Source organism: Drosophila simulans, chromosome 2L (assembly GCF_016746395.2).
Source record: "Drosophila simulans strain w501 chromosome 2L, Prin_Dsim_3.1, whole genome shotgun sequence".
NCBI classification, from domain to species: Eukaryota; Metazoa; Arthropoda; class Insecta; order Diptera; family Drosophilidae; genus Drosophila; species Drosophila simulans.
The window spans coordinates 22,185,150-22,207,012 of record NC_052520.2 but is presented as its reverse complement, the minus strand read 5'-3'; the positions used below and the strand labels follow the sequence as shown (position 1 = coordinate 22,207,012).

General features: G+C 40.7%; 1 protein-coding gene across 2 annotated transcripts in view; it reads right to left on the bottom strand.

Annotated features, from left to right (window-relative positions):
* The window catches only part of LOC6733134 (meiosis regulator and mRNA stability factor 1), an 88,157-nt gene that overhangs the window by 28,316 nt on the left and 37,978 nt on the right, over nt 1-21,863 (bottom strand). The window contains exon 2 of one of the 2 annotated variants that reach the window (XM_044922358.1): nt 915-1,005. The exons of the other annotated variant lie outside the window; for it this stretch is intronic. Coding sequence (XP_044778293.1) covers nt 915-934 — 20 coding nt within the window. The 5' untranslated portion in view covers nt 935-1,005. The remainder of the gene's footprint in view (nt 1-914; nt 1,006-21,863) is intronic. 2 annotated transcript variants of the gene reach the window in all.

Genomic DNA, 21,863 nt, shown 5'->3' with positions numbered 1-21,863 from the left:
ACTGCTTTGAACAGTCTTTATTTGTAATCTTATTCGTGGTGATGTTGATAGTCCTGACTTGGTAAGTCGGCTAAGCTTCTCTGTTTCAAGCAGATTCACTAGAAAATATATATCCCTAATCTTAAATCTTTGTAGATTTAACCCCTACGGTCATCTATGTTTCATTTCATTTCATTATGTTTCGACTATAATAGACTTTATACAATACAGATAATAATCTGTAATCTTGACACTCTGCCGCTCTTAAAGCAATCATTTCTAACTTTTTGTTACTTTAACAGAATTAAACAGGAATTGGCAACATTTTATTTAATATACATGAAATAAATTAGATATCTAACAATCAACGAGTTATGAACAAACGTGTTACGGAATAATTCCAGTTCCGCCTGAGTAATGTTACAAAAGCTAGGTTAGCTTTACCGCTTTTTGCGGAGTACGGTGGTATATCGGATAGGCAGCAATAAAAAGCTATATTTATTAACTCATATCTCGGCTAAATATAGATTATCTTATTGAGATAAACTTCTGATATCAAACAAAAATACGACTGAGCGCGGTAAGAAAAGCTGTGATATCAATGGTTTCTATTCTTTTCTCTTGAGATCTCCATGTTCATACGGACGGGCAGACGGGCAGACGGACAGACGGACATGGCCAGAACGACTCGGCTATTGATCCTGATCAAGAATATATACTTTATATGGTCGGAAACGCTTCCTTCTATTACATCCTTTTCAACGAATAAGTATATCCTTTTACTCTACGAATAACGGGTATAAAGAGCAAACCATGTTCAAGCAGGACGAATTTGTTTTTATCGACTTATAAAGAATATAATTTATGTGCCTGTAACTTTAATGAAAGACCGCATACGCATACAATTACATAAAGTTATAAATATAATTTCTTACCTATAGAAACGTTCCCCCATTTTGTACGAACTTTAAAATTGTTTGAGTTCTTTTCTTCTTTAAACGTTGGTTGGATTTATTTTTGACTTATCTGAAATTTACCAAAAACTGTCAGTAGAACTTAGAAATTTTACATTGTATTAATTCAAACAAAAACACCTTTTCAACTATGAAAATTACTAAAGTCCGATTTCGTACCGATTTAAAGCAACAAATCCAAAAACATAACTGCACAAGATTCTTATTCAAGAATTAAAAACCCCCGTAGTCAACTATCGGAGTGTTCTTTCCCGCTAGAATAAACATTGCGATGAGTTAAAACTCTGCCCAAGTGCATTTGTCAACTGCGGAAGGAAGGCCTGCCTGTTGCCAGTTATGCAACAAATCGGAGCTTAGTAACGGCAGTGCGAAACGCAAAGCTTGGAGAAAGTGAGTTTGGAGAGACAGAGTTCCTAGGAAGTGAGTTTGAAGAAACGGAATCTGTAGAAAGAGTTTTAAGAAACAAAGCCTGAAGATTAATTGAAGAATCACTCCAAGGAATAAGAGAACGAGACGACGACTTAGCAACGCCAAGCAACGTTAGCAGAAAGGGAGCTACAGACGTGAAAGTTTGCAAGGAGCACGATTGATACATCGAAACAAAACAAACATAGAAACAATAAAGACGCCTTTCTACACTACAAACCCTATTGTGTTTTCACAGGCGGCCTAATCATAGGAAGGACCCGCCTGCGTAGCGGCGGGTCTTGCGAGTCTTGTAAAGACCCGGTAGACTGCTTCGGAGCTTGCGTAACGCGTTCGTAAAAACCATGCATTAGGTCTACAGGCGCGTCCGTTTAGATTACACGGGGTTGAACGTGTTGCCTTTTCGTCCTGCGGTTGCTTGAAGACAGCCGTTAGCTACATTGACTCCGTTTACGCAGCAGCGTAGTCCACACCATCTAACACGAGGAGAGCGGCAGGACAGGGGAAATGAGGCCGTCTCGGCTACTGAACCTGATCAAGAACATATATACTTTGTCGGAAACGCTACCTTTTCCCTGTTACATACTTTTCAACAAATCTAGTATATCCTTTTACTCTACGAGTAACGGGTTTAAGAATACAATTTTTAAAAATACTGGTTTCAAGTCTGTCCGTTTTAAATATTTAAGTTCTCTGTTAAAATCTATCGAAATTTGTATCGATCCGAAACATATTTATAATTACACACTAAGCGCAAAACAATTTTTTACCGTTTCTCGCCATGTTTGAAATTACTACGGTAACATCGGATCAGTCAATATCCGATCTATTTGCCAAGATCGTTTAAAAAATACGAATTCTACCAGATGGCAAGACGCAACGGGTCCTCTTTCAAATTCTCTTTCTTGTATTTATCCGGTGTCCCACAAGGGAGCTACCTTGGTCCGCTTATTTTTACCTATTTATTAACGACCGTTCCTTAGTAATTAAACATTCGCGTTACTTATGTAGTCAGACTATGTTAAATAATGAAATTTTCTGCCATTTGGACTTATAACCCGATCTAGATATCCTTCAAATATGGTGTCGTTATAATGTTATAAACTTAATGGCTCCAAGCGTAAGGATATGACGTTTTGTAGTGTCACCCCAATGCATACTAATATATAAATACACTCTAAGTGGGTGGGCTTTGGATAGAATAACAAGAGTTGATGATCTTAGTGTTCTTCTGGACCCTAAACAAAAATTTTGAGAACATATTTCGTCTGTTGTCAATAAAGCCAGTTGTGTGCTTGGTTTTAAAAAAAGGTGGTCAAAGGAATTTGATAACCCTTATGATGAAATGATAAAGCAGTAATCGATGTTTGCGAGTACTGGAGACTATCTGGAAAAGGCGACAGGGAATCGTTTGTGAAAGTATCGGCTGTAGTTTAAGAGGCAGTGCATCGTAGATCGTCAGAGCATTAGTCTGAAATCGGCCTAGTCATGGTAAACTGTAAACTTGGAAAAGCAGATCTGCAGAAAGCGTTGTGCGCAGCGGCGGGCAGAGGCGAGCGTGAGGCGGGTACTGCAGGAGCAGAGGCGAGGTGACGAAATCTGGAGGACGCGGAGTCTTAAGCATCCCGGAGTCTTACTCAGCGTGGAGTCTGAAAAAGCAAACCTTATTTGAAGACAAGCAGTGGCTAAAAGTTGTTAAGCTTGAAGAGTCTGAAGAAAAATATAATCGGAAGAGTTGACGAGTATTCTTAAGAAGCAGTGCATCTAATGGGGTGCAACCCAAAAATTAAGATAATCTTTTTGAAACCGGCTGGCAAGCAATAAAATACGTTGTATATAAGAAATTAAAATCTTTAATTTATTAAATCGTAAGATATTCCTAAAAACTTTGTGTAAGCAAATTATTTATTCGAAACATTTAAATATAGTTATTTTTAATCTAAAACCATTAACCAACCATTGTAAAACGTTTTCAAAATCGCGAAGAAATAATGTTAATGAAATACGACGATTTGCGCTAAATTTAGCCAATACAGGTAGAAAAGGATAAACTCATTGCCCACTTTGATATTCAGGATGCAGTTGATAACAGCTACTCAGATGATGTTCAATCTATAGCCCACTAGTCGCTCTTTATTTACACTGATAGATCTAGAAGGTAGAGTATCAACATTTGCAGGAACAGCTAAACCAGATGTACCTCATTCAATACAGGAGTTAGCGGAATGCGCTTGGACTGTAGAGTGGAGTCAGCTCCAACCATTCATTTTCTCCAAGCAATTGCATAGTGGAGATGCCAAGTCGTTTGCCCGTAGTCAGGTTAACATTAAAAAATATCGTCTGCTGAGGTTCATTACAAGTTAGGTGTGCACAGGAATAGAAACACCTTACATGAATATTTGTACATCGACGAGGAAAGCTTAGTAGAGAACTTTAAAAAGAGAGTTCCAGGCGCAAAGGCAAGCAAAATTATGTTGTACCAGAACTAAACTAAAGGTGCAGATCGAAGTCACATACAAGGTATCTTACAAGAACGAACAGCGCACAGTTGATATGGATGGTTCACAAAGGTTCGCTTCCAAACCAGAGCTTGTTCGCAAATGCTTCAAATGCATCCGTCCCACATAAAAAATAATTGTAAGAAGAAGATAATAAATTAGGGAAAATCAGGTCTTAATGTTAGCAAGTATAAACATACTGGTCGATATAGAAAACATCAAGAGGTGTTAGCTTGTGTGAGTAAAATAAATATAAATGCAACACACACATAAACTCACTTCTACCTAAGCTCCACGATAAAATAAATATAATAAAATGCTTATCCTTAATCCTTGTCTTTAATTTAATTGCAACACGTATTCACTCCTTAATGTCGCCAAGGCAACGGTCCAAACCAAAATAGAATACGGTCTGTTTCTATACGGCATTCTAAACATGTTAGGAACACCGTTCAACTCTGTCTAGTCCTCGGTGCCTATCGCTCCACTTCAATTAGTAACTTACTCTATAAAGCAAATATTGCTCCTTATAAATGAAGAGAGACCTTCAAACAGCCAAGCTGTCTCAAAACATTTTTTCCCCAAAACACACCAATTTACGGGTTTGTCAAGTATAAAAATGAGAAAAAGAAAACAATTCAATGAAACCAGCCTCCAAACCAGTAAACAAACCATCCTGGGCTCTTCCCAATCTAATGGATCATAACTCCAAGCCCATAAAAACAAGAAAAATTTCCAGAATCATACCCAAAACTGTACGAACTCAAAAAAATAGTCTCAAGCCACATACATACATACCACAGCCACATCATATTCACTGACGGATTAAAAATTAATATTAGCAATAGACTTAATGCAAAACCCAAAAACCAGCAGTTATTACCCAAACAGAATTAGATCACTTATGACACAATACGCTCCCAAAATTAAAATAAATTACCCACGTTATAGCATCGACCCTCAATTTTGCCACCAAAATGCCTGCTGAAATTTAAAACCGATGATGCAAAAATCTAATCTAATCTATCAAAGGTTTTGACGTTTTGTGCGGTTGTGGGCGAGGTTAAAATGTAATTAATCTAATAAGACAATAAGAAAAATAAAATTATGAAACAAAATCAGCACATTTTTTAAAGTGTCGGCGTTAAAAGTTTGGACGGCTTGAATTTGAAATTTATTAATATACGTGTTTATCCAATGGGCTTTTTCATTATTTAAATAATTGTTGTAATATTATTGTTCAAATAATATATTTGGTTTATTTGTCAGCGAAAGGGTCAAACCAGTGCGAATGTTTAACTGAGTAGGTAGACGACAGAGTTAAAAAATAAGAACGCTGTGTACAAAGATGGGCGTAAAGATAAGAATGTCTGCAAACGTTTGCTTAGATAAATAAGCATATAAATGAGATAAAGGACAACAATGATTGATTTACGTTAATCTTAACTATTACAATTGGTCTTGTTTAATGCTGCCGGCTGCGTGGCCCGACATGCCCACCTCGTTGGAAGTCACACTTTCAACAGAGTCCTTTAGGGCCAGGAGACACAACTTGTTTACTCTTGTCTTGTCTTGTCTCTTCTGATGATGTTTTCAGTACAGCACTCTAGTTAGGGGCCAACCCATTGAGGGTAGATTTTCGTCCTTAACAAAAACATAATTGTTCACCGACAGACTGCTAAAGTAACGTTAGATGCTCTTCCTTTCACTTAGACCAGATTTTCGGCAAACCGGATACGCGCTGCCATGTATCCAAGCGGTTGTAGTTTAGACTTGTCATGTCAGGCTCATCAAAGGAACCTGGAGGAGCGCCGTTTAAGAAATGTCAAAATACCAAAGTGGGGAGAACGTAGAGAAATTAAATGCCAATCGATAGTATCAGATAGACAAAAATCATGCACCGACTTCTGGTGATCCCTGCTAAGCTAAGCAGCAGCCGCTTTAGTTCCAATAGCTCGTTTTTGGCGCCGATAGTAGCGTTAGCGTTGACTGACCAAATTTTTTAAGGCTTCCGCCTGGTACATATAAAGCGCTTGATACCGTGGAGAAATACTACTGTGGAGAAATCCTTGATTAGCTTGAGATGCACAGCTTTGGTGGAGAAGCAAATAAATACTCAGACGTAGCACATATTGCGAGCCTTCGGCTTGTAAAAGAATGGACCGCAGAAATCGACTCCAGTGACCTGAAAGTCATGCGATCCGTCAAGCCGCTCCTTCGCAAGATCCTTCATAGTGTTTTCCACGAGACGAGGTAATGGTTTGCCCAAAAACATCGTACGCATCTATTCGTGGCCTTGGCCACAGTGTTTTTTCCACCAATATTTTTCCGCCAATAATTGGAACGAATTATACCAAAAAAGCTCTAGGGGCGGTATGAAGATTATCCTCATGGTTTTTTTTAAATTTATTTATTAGACTTTTAAGATTAAGATTAATTAAATGGAATAACGATATAACAGTAAGGAGGGCAAATCCAGATCATCATTATTTCGCCATGCTACCGTTCTATCCACGGCTTGAGATTAGGAATCAGCTGCTGCGTCCAACGAACCTTTAGCCCGTTGTTCCACCTGTACTGCCATGTCTCCAGGGTGTGCTGCCTTGCTTCTGCTCGTATTGACCTCTTGGCGCAGGGGGAAAGGCTTCTACCATGGGTTTGGTTGAAGACCACTTTGTTTTCCTGCGCTTATAGGTCTAGAGGCGGTATGCCTGCGATCACCAATGCCGCTCCGTTGGACACTGTTCTGAAGGCGCTGCAGTGCCGACTGAGCGTAGCTTTCTGTTTCAAGCGATTTTGCCCACACCGGGACGGCATATAGCATGGTCGAAGTGCTGTTACTATTTTACTCCTGCTGCTTTCGAGCTAACGTAGGCAAGGTGTTCACGGAACGAAAGGCTGGTGCGCCAGCTCTAGCCCCATTGAGCTGAGCCATTTTTCAATGTCCCTGATGTTTTTGTTACACTTTTCCTCAGCCTTGCCGGGATGCTTGTCAACAACGAGCAAAGCCGCGTCATCTGCGAAGCCTACGATCTCGCTCCTCCCAACCAGCGGTAGGCGAAGTATCTTGTTATACATGGAGCGGGCCACAGAAGCGGGCCAAGAACCGAGCATTGCGGGACTCCACCGGTGACCTGCTGCCTGAAGACTCCTTCCGACGACTCCCACAGTAGGACCAGTTCCGAGAAGTAGCTGCGAATGATCCTGACTAGGTAGGCTGGAGCGCCGAAACCAATTAATGCTTCTAGGATCTGGTCCCACCTCGCTGTGTTAAAGGCGTTCCTGATGCCTAGTGTGACCATGAGGCAGTACTCTTTACTAACCCCCTTCCATCTGGTGTCCTCGATTGATTGGGCCGCTACTTCGACCACTCTGTTGACAACGTCGACGGTGGACCGCGCTTTCCTGAATACAAACTGGGACCAAGAGAGGTCATCCGCGTCAGCGATAGCCCTCTCTAGCCGAATGCAACCAGTTTCTCCTTGCCAGTTCCATCGATGAGGCATATCGGCCGGAACGATGAAGGCTCCTCTGGTGGCTTCCCTGGTTTTGGGAGGAGCAACAGCTTTTGTATCTTCCAGCAACTTGGGAAATCTCCTTCAGTCAGGCACTTGGTGAACACCTTTGCAAACAAGTTTGGCTGTAGGTGGAGAGCAAGCCGAATCGCCCTGATCGGAATGCCGGATCTCCTCACTGCTGACCGTGGCGTCGTCTTCGACGTGGTCCCCAGTGGCTGGGTCGGTGGGGAGTAACTCATCCATCAAAGCAAACAGATGTTCCGCTACACTGCGTAGCATCGCTGGTCCAGTAGCTTGGGAATCCTCGTATATGCCTTCTGACCACCGCCTTGTAGGCACTTCCCCATGAGTCGCTGTCAGCAGAATCGAATAGGTCGAGGAAGCATTTCCGCTTGCTCACCCGTATGGCTATCTTGAGTGCTTTCCTGTGGACTCTATACTCAGATTGGCGTTCGGCAAATGACTGCGCACCTCTAGCGCGTTGATAGCGTCGTCTGGCGGAGAGGCAATCTCGACGAGCCGTCTAAATCTCCTGGTTCCACCAGTGGACAGGGGCTCTTTGTCGACTATGCGTCCTGCTCGTTTGCATGCTGGCGTCGCACGAGGCCTTCAGCTGCCTTATTAGTGCCACTGCCGTCAGCTCAGCTCCTTCTCTGCTCACCGGGGGTAGGAACTGCTCTCGGAATAACTGCGTGTCCAGGGTGACCGTCTTGTATTTCATCATTGGCTTGGGCTGCTATCTGGGCGTGGGACGAGGAAGGGCATCCCAGGTCGTAAATGATGGCCAAGTGGTCACTGCCAGTGTATTCCTCGCTGAGTCTCCACCTTGCTAGCCTGAACGACGAGCCGCTAGTGAAGTTGAGGTCCACCATAGAGCCCAGTCCGGCACGTGTGCCGGTTTTCTTGGTTTAGAAGAGCGAATGGCTCCAGCACCAACTGCCCCAGCTCTCTGACCATGCGTTGAAGTCGCCAGCTATGAGAACATGGGTGCGGCCTCTAACATCCGCTGCCAGTTTATCCAATGCCGACTGAATGCGATTAAGGTCAGGCTGGGAGCTAGGTATACGCTGTGCACCCATCATCTGCCCACCCTTGCCCTAACAAACCCGAAGTCCGAAAAAAAATCGGTTAATTGTTGGGCTTCTCTGCTGCACCTCCAGATCGCTGCTTTTTTGGTGCGGTCAAAAGCCCAGTTTTGGGCTAGCCGCCGTCCGTTAGGGCTAGCTAACTAGCGCAAGCTTCACTCTGCGTTCACGCACCGTCTGCACTAGCAGGTTTTAGGCTGCCGTGCAGTGATTCAGGTTAAGCTGAATTAAGCGCATCATTGCACTGCCTTTGGTGCTCCTTTAGCCGCCAATGGGCACTTCCGTGTGCCTGCTTGATGGTTGGTCGATTGGCTTCCTCTGCTTGCGCACATGAAGCACTTAGCCTCGTTAGGGCACTCAGCGGCCTTGTGTCCCGCGGACCCGCATCTGAAGCAGCACTGGCTTTTGTCTACGGTGCTTCTAGAGTGGGCCGCTATGTGGCCTTCCTCCAAACATTTGAAGCATGTTTGGCGTGGCTTCAGTTCCTTGATCAGACATTGGGACTATCCTACCCTCAGCTTGCCACGCTTGATTAGCGGGTCCGCCAGATTGGCTGGAACTGCTATTACAGCAGTACAGCAGTACATACTGCGCTTAACGGAGGCTCTTGATAGCAACCACTGCTGCTGGGATCTCTGCCAGGGCCTCCAGGGCCCTCTTCAGCTCGACTTCAGTAGTAAGCTCGTTAAGGGCGCGAATAAAAAATACTTTTGATTGTGTTACCGCGCGAAGGCTGGTGCGGTCTCCTAGCACCGCTTCCATGTCCACCTTGAGCTTCTGCGTCAAGTCTTGGGCAGAGGCACGTAGCTCGAGGAGCAGTTTACCTTTGGCCATCCTCTTAACCCTCGTTACGTTTTTCCCGATAGCCCTAAGCCTGGCGTCCTGGCCTCTTGTGACCAGTGACAGCACTTCGCGAGATTATTAAGATTAGAAGATTATCTCACACACACTCTTTAGGTTTAAATGGTTTTATTAGTTCTTTTACCATTTTTAATCGATGTACAAAATGTAGGTGTTTTTGTATACAAAACAGCACAACAATAGAGTTTCGCTTGGGAATTTGCGTACGTTACAATCCTGACATAAGAAATCCATCGCACCGATATCAATGCATTGCGTTGTGCCATCCATTGTAGCATCATAGCGATATGCTGCAGGATTCAAGTCCGTCTCATTGATTCTGCGCCGCACATGTCTGTTTTCAATTTCTTGATCATCACGTGCAGCAGAACCACGTAGTCCTCGCATTATTGTTTTCAATTTATTTTTGTGTGTGTAAATTTGTAGCCTTTTTTGCAATTCACGCTGACGAAGATTTGCCACGCTCTTCTACTTCGAGTTACAATATTTGAACCACGACTTGTGGCATTATTTCTCTAAGCCAAATACATTAAAAACGTCTATAAAATAAGCTAACTTAGGACAAATTCTTTTAATCAATCAATGCACTATGTAGCTTGACTGCACGAAAACAGCGAATGAAACAACCAAAAGTGCGCAGTCGATTTACGGATATCCTCAATGAGCGATAATATTTGACAAAAAAAACACACGTCTAACACAGATATAATACGAATCCACAAAGAACAACATTCCTTTCAAGGTTTTCATTAGGAAAACTCGTCTTATCTTAGCAAAAAAAAGCAAGAAAATATTTTTGACGTTTGTAGCTAAAAATGATTTATTATATTTTGCGGGTTATCCACAGATTTTCCGGCATTTTCGCATAGCTAGTTAACCGACTTGGTCAATAAACGGTGATAGCAAGGCAAGTGAACTATACGGCTCTACTACTCCTTTGGTATTTAATGTTATACCACAAATTAGCACGCTGAACCAGACGCAGCAACAGAGAAGTCCCGCTTTGAACGTCAGTGATTGATGTTGAAAAACTTACAGATGTAACCAAACGTACTGCAAAACAGCAAATTAATTCACGTAATTGCTAAATGCTACAATATCACTGTATTTTTGCTTCTCCGTTAATACTGTTTATGGCCAAGACAACTTTTACTTGCACAGCAGCTAAAAAAAAATTTAGACTTTGTGATTACTGGGCCAACCAAACCAAGAGTATTGTAAAACCGAGTGAAGGGTGAAATGAGAGCCACGGCCGATATCACACCGTATCCGCGTCGAGGCCTAGCGTTTTTGTAAATTCGCCTCCATCGTCCGACTTCAAGAAGGACTACTTATCATCTTCCGAAACTCCTTCCAAATCGACTGGTACATTTGAACACCACTTTTTTAGTTTAAAAGTGCCTCTGGACAAGACTGCGAACGTCTGCTGCATATTAATTCCCAAGTTGCTGTCTGGCGCATCGCCAGGGTCGTGCATCGCTGCTCCAGAAATGATGCCTAGTATTCCCAAGTCGGATTTAAGTTTTGTAGGGTCCTCCAAATGCTCCTCCCAGCCCAGCCAGTTAGCATAGCTCCCAAAAAATGTTGGAAGCTCAAGAGGGGGTATCGACGGTACCCTATTCCGGAGTGAACGCTGCTGATGGCCAAAATCACACTGATAAATGCCGCCAGCAAAGATTGAGTGGGGGTGAACTTGCGAGGCGCGCTTTAAAATCTTCTCCCGAAATCGTTCCACTCTATTATATATTGCAGTCACCTTGCGCTTTAAAATTGTCAACCTGTTTGCATCAGCAGTAACATTTCTAGAACTTTCAGCAGCCATGGCAACAGCAACAACAACGAAACGGCAGAAACAGCGACTCGAAATTCGTTTCAAGCGGGGATATGAGCGAAAAGAATTAGTGGTAGCATCCGTTTTTTGAAACACAAATGGAGCACAAATATACAATCCCAACGGTTACTTGTTACTTTAATTTTGTCTGCCTGAATTTTGTCTGAATAGTGCCGAGACAAATTGTTGTCCACCAACGCACAGCTTTGAATAATTTTCACTACATATTGTGTTTAGCTATTGAGCTTTTTCAATAGCTGTTGCGAATAATAAAACCGAAGAAAGTTTGCTTTTATAACGACAGTTTTTATTTTGCGAAATGTTATTATTTTACGATAGCGATAATCGAATGCGTAAGTTTAGTCTTTTCCGAAACACGAAGAATTGGCAACTGGCGGGCAGGCAGCCGAAATGCAGCGCCCAAGCTTAACGTAGGTGGCTAACAACAACAAACAAGGAATGAGCGCCGTACAGATAAATGCGTGCGAGAGCAGCGGTTTGCACTATGGGCATCGCAACTGCTACCACTGATTAATTTGACTTATAATATTAAAGAATATGATTAGTCTACTGTACAGTTTTGGCGGCTGCATGACCCAACATATTGCTTAAAAACAAATCACGTTGGGGTCACCAAAACGTTGGGAAAATAATCTTTTTTATGGGATATTCTTCAAAAAAAAAAACGGTTAAATTGTTGCGATTTTAACCGATTTCTGTTCATTTTATTTGTACGAAGTTTTAGTTTTGAATTAATTGCAGAGCGAACAGCATAACGCAAAGGCAAAGCTACAGGCGAAAAAGTAAACGAGAGAATTCGCGGGAGAGGAGACCTTAGATGCACACGCAGTTGATCTGCATTGGTAACGAAAGCTGAGTTGCCGTAAACTAATGTCTCTATTGTAATGTGATCAGAGTTTCCAATGTTGGCATAAACCGAAAACATAAATTTAGGAGGTGCTGGGGACTGATTCCTGTTTCTAATGATGTGTGTCGGTCATGCAGCTGCCAGCAATTCCTAAAATTATACATTGTAAATAAGCCAACAGTTTAACTCTGCGGCACCTCAGCTGTGCATCAATATCAATATCTCCGTTATCTAAGCTGCCCTCTCTCGCGCTCTCTCTAGTTCTCTCACACCTTTACCTTTGGACTCGCGTTCGGCTGTTCGCTCTGCATCTCGGGCGCTAATTATCATCCCTTTCGTGACTTATACATATCGCTTTTTTTTTAGTTTTAACAATCGTATCGGTTCATATAAAGTTACAGTCGTGCTGGACAATATAATTTTGTATTTTTTTTTATATTTTTGATGTAAGTTTCATATTTCTAATGTGCATTGGCTTTATTATATTAAATTGTTCCCCTGTATCGTTTTGTGGATCATCAAGCTATCTTGTTTAATTTGTGTTAGGCTCAACATATACTTCACGTCACCAGCTTAGCGCCCCTTGAGCAAAAATCTTTGATGTGAGATATTTAGAGAGAGCTTTGAAAATTTTTGTATCGTTAAAAGTTAAGCAATTCTATTCTATAGATGAAAGGTTTGTATGGGAGGCAGTTTGTTGCTTATAGATTTTTTTTTAATAAAAAAGAAAAACAATCCATAAATGGGTAAATCAAAATCAACAGAATAGGGCCCTACGATAATTTAAGTTTTTTCGATTCATTTCAAAAAAAAAAAGAGATGTTTAACTATTAAATATTGAAATTAGAATATTTTTAAAGGAAATTAATAATGAGTTGATCCTCTTTTGTTTTCAAGGACTTCACACATTCGTCTGGGAAGTGAATCATACATTTTTTGTAGGTAATCCAATGTTAGCGTAGACCAACCGAGTTTTACTCCGGTCATCGATTCCTCTTAAGTGGCATATTGTTTACCACCCTCGTATACCTTCCCAGCCAACCATCTGCTGTCCACCGTATGACTGTCGACATCACAGGATCTATAGAAGCTAGAGAGTTGAAATTAAGCTTACCGTTTCCAGAGACATAGCGCAAGTTTGTTGATTCATGAAAAATGAATCTACCCTACACTTATGAAAAATGTGTCCATATTTTTTCACAGTTTCATTAGTCTTGTAAATTTTTATCGATTTACAAAAAAAAACTTTTTTCCACGCCCACTGTAACGCCCTACTAACAGATCTTCATAAATCATGTACTCTTCTGAATTCCCAGATTATTCTAATCATTTGCCAGCAATACAGACCGCTTTCGATAATTTTCTCTAGATTTAAGTCTAACTACGAGATACACAGACGAAAATCAAATATTCTTTTTATGAAAAACGCGAGTGGTTCAATCCAAATCTATAAGCTAATCTGCATTATTTTTGCAAATTCAAATTCATCATTGCAGTTATGTTTCCATGTTATATTTGCTGCTTTTGTTAGTTCATACGTTTTAAAGCCATTTAGTTGGTTACTTAACGTAACATAAAATTATATTATATCAAACATATTAAAACGATGAATATAGTTGTGAGGAGTTTTAAAACTCCCCACAAATCTCGTGTAGGGGAGTGGCCCAGCAACAGCCGCGATGCAAGGCAGCCAGGGCATAGCGAAGAGACTGTGAATTAACGGTACCCCGTTAGGTCTTGGACGCGCGGGCCAAGGGTACAGGGGTCGAAAGGTAACGGTGCCGATGTCGGACAGGCACCGTGAACTAACGGTACCGCTCTGGACCTTGGACTCGAGTTGACCAAGGGCACAGAGGTCGACCGGTAACGGTGCGTGCACAAAGAGGAGTCACCGTGAACTAACGGTACAACTGTTGGACCTTGTACCTGAGCGGGCCGTGCGCAAAAGGGGAAATAACGGGATCTCCGCGGCCTATAAAGGGACGGCGCAAGTGCAGCTCGAGTCAGTCAGTCTTAACACGCGAGGAGTACGTACGCGAGGATAGTCGAGGAGAGTACCAGCGAAGGTGGTCCCAGGCCGAGCGTTGCCTCGCCCGTGGACGATATACCCTGAACCATAACATCCTAAATCCGTTCCAGCCAGAAGGACCTTCAGAAGGATAGGCAAGAACTTGGCGTGTCCGTAAGGGTCAGTGCAGTCAGTGGTCGGTACAGGTGGTCCCACGACGAGCGTTGCCTCGCCCAAGGACGATAAACCCTACCCCATAACATCCTAAACCCATACCGACCGGCGGGTGGACTTCCTGAGGAGACGACAGCGACGTAGCAGGTTCGAGAAGGACTGTGGAGTCAGTGGTCGGCAAAGGTGGTCCCAGGACGAGCGTTGCCTCGCCCAAGGACGATACACCCTGCCCCATAACATCCTAGTCCCGGCCGGGCCGACTCGTCGTCCGTGTCAAGGAGCAAGCAGTACCACGGAGGCCAGGCGTTGCAGGAGAAACACCGCAGGAGTAGAAAGATCTCCGAAGGAATTATATATAAAACAGTAGAATAAACGGCTATGATAAGAACCCATTGCTTTTCCTTGGTCGGGCAATCACAGAAATCTTAAATTTGGTGGGACGAACACACAAACTCTCTGAGCTAGCCGCTGCAATCCGTAGCGCAATGAACTAACGTATGAACTAACAAAGGCAACCAACACAACATGAAAACATAACAGCAATAATGAAATTGGAAAAATTGGATTAGATAAAATATTTGGCTAGTTTTGAAGCACTCGCGTTTATCGAAAGCGGTCTGTATTGGTGGCAAATGATTAAAATAATCTGGGAATTCAGAAGACTAAGCGATTTATAAAGAGCTGATATAAATAAAACAAGAGAGAATGCTATAGTCGAGTTCCCCGACTATGGGATACCAGTTACTTAGCTAGTGTGAATGCGAACGCGAAATTTCATCATATTTCTGGGATATTGATAGATATGGGGGAATCAAATGAGGACCATTTTTTAAATTGTTCAAACTGTGTGCGTGTCCGGTTTGGCTTGGAAAATGTTTTTTTGCGAATCGATATAAATTTACAAAAATAATAAAATTGTGCAAAAATATCAACACATTTATCAAAAGTGTGGGAGTGGCAGTTTTGTGCGGCTTGTGGGCGTGGCAAAATGGGTCAACAAACTGGCGATGCGTCTTTGTCTCTGAAATCTGTATGCTTAATCTCAACCTTCTAGCTCTTATAGTTCCTGAGATCCCGTTAATACGGACACATGGACATGGCCAGATCGACTCGGCTATTCTAGTGTGTACCTTTTTTTTTATGTGTATTTCGTTTTTCTTCCAATTGCTCCAACAACATGTCTAGTAACACCCAGGATCCAACACGTCACCGCCCAGGATTAAAAATGGAGCACAGTTCCCATTTTTTCTTCATATTTCATCTATTGCTATTCACATATGTATATATGTATTATTAAACGTTTTTATTAATTCCAATAAAGGAAGAACTAGAGCCTTTGGATTATCACTAGGTTGGATAATGGACTTCGAAGTTGAAGTGGGCTTAGCAGGGTTATCGCGATTGATAACGTACTCAGAACTGAACTACTGTATGCGGACACGTTTGGGTTTATATAGGCAGATTGGGATAGCTTAAGAGCGAAGTTTAAGAGAATAAAGTCATCAACGTCTATTCTCCCGAGAAGAGAGGTGTCTCTTCTCCCGTTAAGAGAGGAGCTCCCGAAAAATAGGAGTAATTTGAGAATCCTGAGACGATTGTGTGGGCGGAAGTTTTTGTTATTTCAGTTGGCTCGCCAAGTGATCGAATGTTTAGGGGACGTGGACGTTGGCTCGCCACAGAGTCTAGACTTTGGACTTTGGACTTTTTCATTTTGCTGTGTGTAAATGACAGCTAAGGTTAATCGAAGGGCTCTCGATCATTGATTACATTTCGTCCTTAGACATTAATGTGTGTGTGTGATTGTTTACAATAGTGTGTGTGGTTGGGGAGTTGTGGGTGTAGAATAGATAAGTTACTTCCCCATCCTTAAGAAAAAAGCCTGTCATCAGGCGTTTAGATTAGGTTACAATACAGGGGTATTGGGAGGTGCAATATTATCTGTGTCAGGACTTATAATATTTTCAGTTTTTGGGGTATGATTTTTAAATTTTACAATTAATTTTTAGGGTATAGTCTTATATTTATAGATAAAGTACAATATTACAATAATAACTATTATGATTAATGTTGTAAGTGTTATTATTTGAAAGATAGTATTTGTCTGATTTTGTTGTTCTGTTATTTCTTGTGCCTCAATTTATTCGATTGGTTTAAATTTTGTTACAATATTGTTTACATAGATAGTTTGAATATGTCTAACATTGTGTTGGTATAAATATTTCTTCTAATTGGACAGAACAATTAAATGCTTTTATCATGTTATTGCCTTCTATTATAGTTTCTTTATTGATACAGTTTTGGTTTAGGATAGTCTTGGGAAGGTTCCAAGTTGTGATTACATTAGGTTCTACATATTTTATTTAAAAATCATAATGTGTTTTACTGTGGGTATATTGGGTTGGGACCTGGTTTAGTATACCAGTTATACATTTATTTACAACCAAGCTTTGAGAACTTGCCGTGTAAGTTTGATTATTGTGTGAAAAATATTTGTCATGTATTGTTTCGGTAAGTATGTTACTTTTTCCGTCTGGGTAGAGTATTATTTTAAAAACTGGTGTTTTGGTTATTTCTCTTGGAATGTGGGATATTATCAGAATTTAGATCGTATCGGATTTAAGCCAAGCTGAAGTTTCAATATTAAGAAGTTTTTCAGAATTGACGTTATTGAATCGTGTTTTAAAAGTTTTGGATTAAAGATACCTAAGCGTGTCAGTTGCAAACCAAGCTCTATGTCTTCAATGTATTCAGTGAATTGTTGTAAGTTGAAAATTATTAAATTTATCATTTGTTTTCCTTCAAAGTTATTATTTAAATGATTGGTCAATTCGATTCCTTGGTCAATGACTTCTATTACGTGGTTAAGTTCGCTTATTTGTACATTTATTTATTTTATTTTTAGAGATGTCGGCTATTTGTTGTTTATTGAAATACTAAAATATTACTTATGTAAAGTTGGCAACAACTATATGCTGAAAGTTGGTCACACTGATCTGAATAAGTTCTTTTTGTTTTTCTGGAAACTTCCTTCTTCTTGTGTTAACTTCCAAACGACTCACAACGGTGTCACGCTTATGTCAAATAAAACAGTTATTAAACTTTAACTAAATCGCCTCGCGTTTTACTCCACCATTTACAATAGGTTATGGGCCCAGGAGTAATAAAGACTTTAATAATTGTGTGTGATCAAGAGGAAAATAATTATTGTATATAATTAGCTTGAACATTTTTTATAAACATGAGCGGACAAGGGCTGTGTGCGATCGACAAATTGAACGGCGAAAATTACGCAGTATGGTCGGTGCAAATGAAGAGTGTATTGGTGCACTCGGGTATGTGGTCGTTGGTGTGCGGAAGAGGCGTGAAGCAGGATGGTGATACAGCTGAGCAAGGAGCCCAATTCGACGAACTAGACGAAAAAGCACTAGCAACAATATTGCTATGCGTGAAGGCTTCAGAAATTAATTTGATTAAAAACTGCGCTAGTTCTAAAGAAGCTTGGGACAAACCTGCAGCTTTGTACAAGCCTCGTGGACCCGCCAGGAAAATTACCTTGTTCAGGAAATTACTCCGGTTGAGTTTGTCGGAAAGTGCGTGCGTACAAAATTACATAAATGATTTTGTGGATATCGTCGAAAGACTGAAAGAAATTGATATGGACATTTCTGAAGATATTCTTACTATTTTGATGCTGTCGGGACTCGGTAAGAAATTCGAAAATTTCGTGGTAGCGATTGAAACGCGCAAACAGTTACCGACTCTCTCTCATTTAAAAGTAAAAATTATAGAAGAGGGAGAGAGACAAAGAGTGAGTTCGGACGAAACGGAACTTTGTGTGCAGCAAGCGTTTGTGTCGCGTCCCAGTGGAAAGGGAGACAAGAAAAATAGATCGGCGAAAAAGAACAGTGATGCAAAGAAGAATAAAAAATGCTTTCGATGTGGTCGCGAGGGTCACTTTATTGCGCAGTGGAAAGTGAAAGACAAAAATGATGAAATAAAAACATCTGCAAAAGAGAAGTCGTTTACTATGCTTGCAAGTGTAAATAAAAATGACGTTTTAACGAAATCGATGTGGTGCTTGGACAGCGGAGTAACTGCTCACATGTGTTGTGAAAGGTCGTGGTTCGCGGATATTAAAGAGCATAAAGAGAAAATATTACTTGCAGGAGAAAACTATATATTTTCGGATGGCGTCGGCACGGTGGCCGTTAAAACAAAGAATGGTTCCGTTAATTTGAAAAATGTGCTTTACGTAAAAAGCTTGCAAAGTAATTTCGTATCGGTAGCGAAAGCCGTTGAAAAAGGGTATAAAGTAATTTTCACAAGCAAAGTGCGTATATAAAGGACGGTCGAAATGAAGTAGTGTTACAGGCAAGAAAAGCTAGAAATCTTTTTGTTGTTGATACTTAGAACAATCGGTGCATGTACTTGTGTGCAAATGATGAATTGTGGAAGTGGCATTATCGTTATGGTCATTTGAACATGGCGACAGTACCGTGCACTCCGCAACAAAACGGGGTTGCTGAGCGCGCTAACCGGACGCTTGTGGAAATGGCAAGGAGCATGATTATACATTCAGGAGTGAATTAGTCCCTGTGGGGAGAGGCAGTTAGGACTGCAGCATATCTACGCAACAGATCGGAGACAAGGTCGTTGAAGAGTCAAACACCATTCGAACTGTGGACAGGTAGAAAGCCTTCGATATCGCATTTAAAAATCTTTGGATGCAAAGCGATTGCATTGAATAAGAAAAATGCAGGAAAGTTCAAGCCAACAGGTATTGAATGCATGATGATAGGGTATTCAACAACAGCAAGGCCTACAGATTAATGCGCATTGGATCGAACCCGGTAATCGAAAAGGAAACTATAGGGTATCCGAAGAATGGAAACAGCGAGAACGAGACGGCACTTATTGACGAAATTGAAGTTGATTGTTCGCAGATTTTGGCAGTGGACAACAACAAAGAAGATGCTGAGGTGCTCGAGGAAGAGCAAATTGACAGCGAGATTAATGAAGCCGATAGTTCTGATGTTTACGAGAGTGCGAAGAGCGATGATACCGAAGAACGGAAAATTCATGGTCCTGGTCGCCCTAAGAAGATAAAAACTGGAAAGCCCGGGCGTCCACGAAAACAATACAACTTGTTGAACATGATGAAGGTTCAAGATGTCAAGGTACCTGTTACGTTTGCTAAAGCGACGCAGTCTGAAATGAGTCAAGAGTGGATAGCATCAATTCAGAAGGAGATTGACGCCCTCGAAGCTAATCAGACATGGGAGCTACAGGACTTACCAGAAGGTAAGAAAGCCATCGGTAGTAAGTGGGTTTTTGGCATCAAAGGAGATAAGGATGGCAATGTGATGCGATTTAAATCGAGGTTGGTGGCTAAAGGATTTGCACAACAATATGGTATCGACTTTTTTGAAACGTTTTCACCAGTTGTCAGATATCCGTCGGTGAGACTTATTATATCTCTGGCTGTTGAGCATAACTTATTTCTACATCAGATGGATGTATCGACAGCTTACTTAAATAGCGAATTAAGCGAAGAAGTCTATATGAAGCAACCCGATGGATTTGATAATAAACATTATGGACAAGTTTTGAGACTAAAGAAGTCACTTTACGGACTAAAACAGAGCGGTAGAGAGTGGACCGCCAATCTCAACGAAGTCTTACAAAAACTGTATTTTGTTCCCTGTGCCAGCGAGCCGTGTGTGTACACACGCAATAAGAAGGACAATATTAATATAATTCCAGTATATATATGTATAATATATGTCGACGATCTTCTTATTGCAAGCTCATGTAAAGATGATTTGATTGGTATAAAAGAGTCAATTGCCAAAGAGTTTAAAGTAGTAGATAGCGGACAGCTTAATCATTTCTTGGGCTACACACCTGGGGCATGTTAGATTGCAAACCGGTAGCAACGCCTTTGGAGGCCAATTTCCAAGTTAAGTGTACTGATCCTAACTGCAAACCTGTTAACGAAAAGGACTACCAGTCACTTATAGGATCGCTAATGTATTTGGCAATTACAACCAGGCCATATATAATGCATTCAGTTGCAAAACTGGCTCAAAGAAATGTGAACCAACATAAGAAGCATGAAGTCGCTGCCAAGCGTATACTAAGGTATTTGAAGGGTACCTCAAACTTAAAGCTTCATTATCACCCAACAGGTAAACCGATTCATGGCTACGTCGACGCAGATTGGGCAAATGACACATCGGATCGTAAATCCTACAGTGGATATGTCTTCATAAACGCAGCTGGTCCAATATCCTGGGAGTCCAAAGAGGCAAAGTCTGGTGGCATTATCCAGCACGGAGGCCGAATATGTTGCATTGTCCATTGCAGCAAGAGAAGCAGTATTTATTAAAAAGTTTCTGAAGGAAATGGGTTTTTGATAGATCACTCAATTTTAATTTCTTGCGATAATCAGAGTGCTTTATGTTTAGCTAAGAATCCAGTATTACATAATAGAAGTAAGCATATCGACATAAAGTACCACTATGTTTGGGAACTTTATTCCAAAAGGAAATTGATGTAAAATATATATGTACAAACGACATGTTAGCAGATATTTTAACAAAAAACCTACAGAAAAACAAGCACTTAAAATGTATAACTGAAATGAATTGTTTCTGAATATGTTGTTGAGAAGGAGTATTGAAATACTAAAATATTATGTATGTTAAGTTGGCAACAACTATATGCTGAAATTTGGTCACACTGATCTGAATAAGTTCTTTTTGTTTTTCTGGAAACTTCCTTCTTCTTGTGTTAACTTCCAAACGACTCACAACGGTGTCACGCTTATGTCAAATAAAACAGTTATTAAACTTTAACTAAATCGCCTCGCGTTTTACTCCACCATTTACAATATTGTTGTAATTCTTCTTTATCTTCTTGATCTAAAGTACCGAATAAGTATTTGTAAATATTTCCCATAAAGATAACAAAACCGCGTTTACTACGTTTTACAATTCGAATACCGTTAAAGATTAGGTAGCCGTTTTTGGCCTGGATAGGGGTTACTTCTTGGTATTATGTGTTAATTGTCGATAGGAGGCATAACATGAGTATCGTGCTCGGGAGTAGGCCTGGAATTATCGTTATTATATTTACTTTTATTAATTTTATTTTTCTTTTTGAACTTAGACTTATAGTGTATTATCTTTCTACCTCTATTTATTTCTTCTAAATGTTTAACATCTATTTGTCTTAAATTTCCTGTTTTTTTGAATGGGTTAGTCGTTTTTGCTCTAACTAAAGGAATTCCTTGAAGTTTGTGTCTATGTTTAAGTCGTGTCTATTTTCATTGAGTTTGTCAATTTTGTTTACTTTATTTTATTGAGTGTTATAGGCAGAGGTTCCTGCAAAAATGAAGATGTCTGCTGGGGTTCGAACAGTTGTGTTGTGCTTTGTTTTGTGATTGTAAATGTAAAGTATTTTTTCAAATTTTGTGAATTGGTTTTCAGGTTCGCTTGTTATTATTCTTAATTTTTCATTAACGGTTTTATGAAATCGCTCAATGTCAGAGATTCCATTTTTAATTGTTGTTATAATTGGAGTTACTTCTTCTGATTCTAACCAAAGTTTAAATGCAATGCACATGAATGCGGAGTCTTT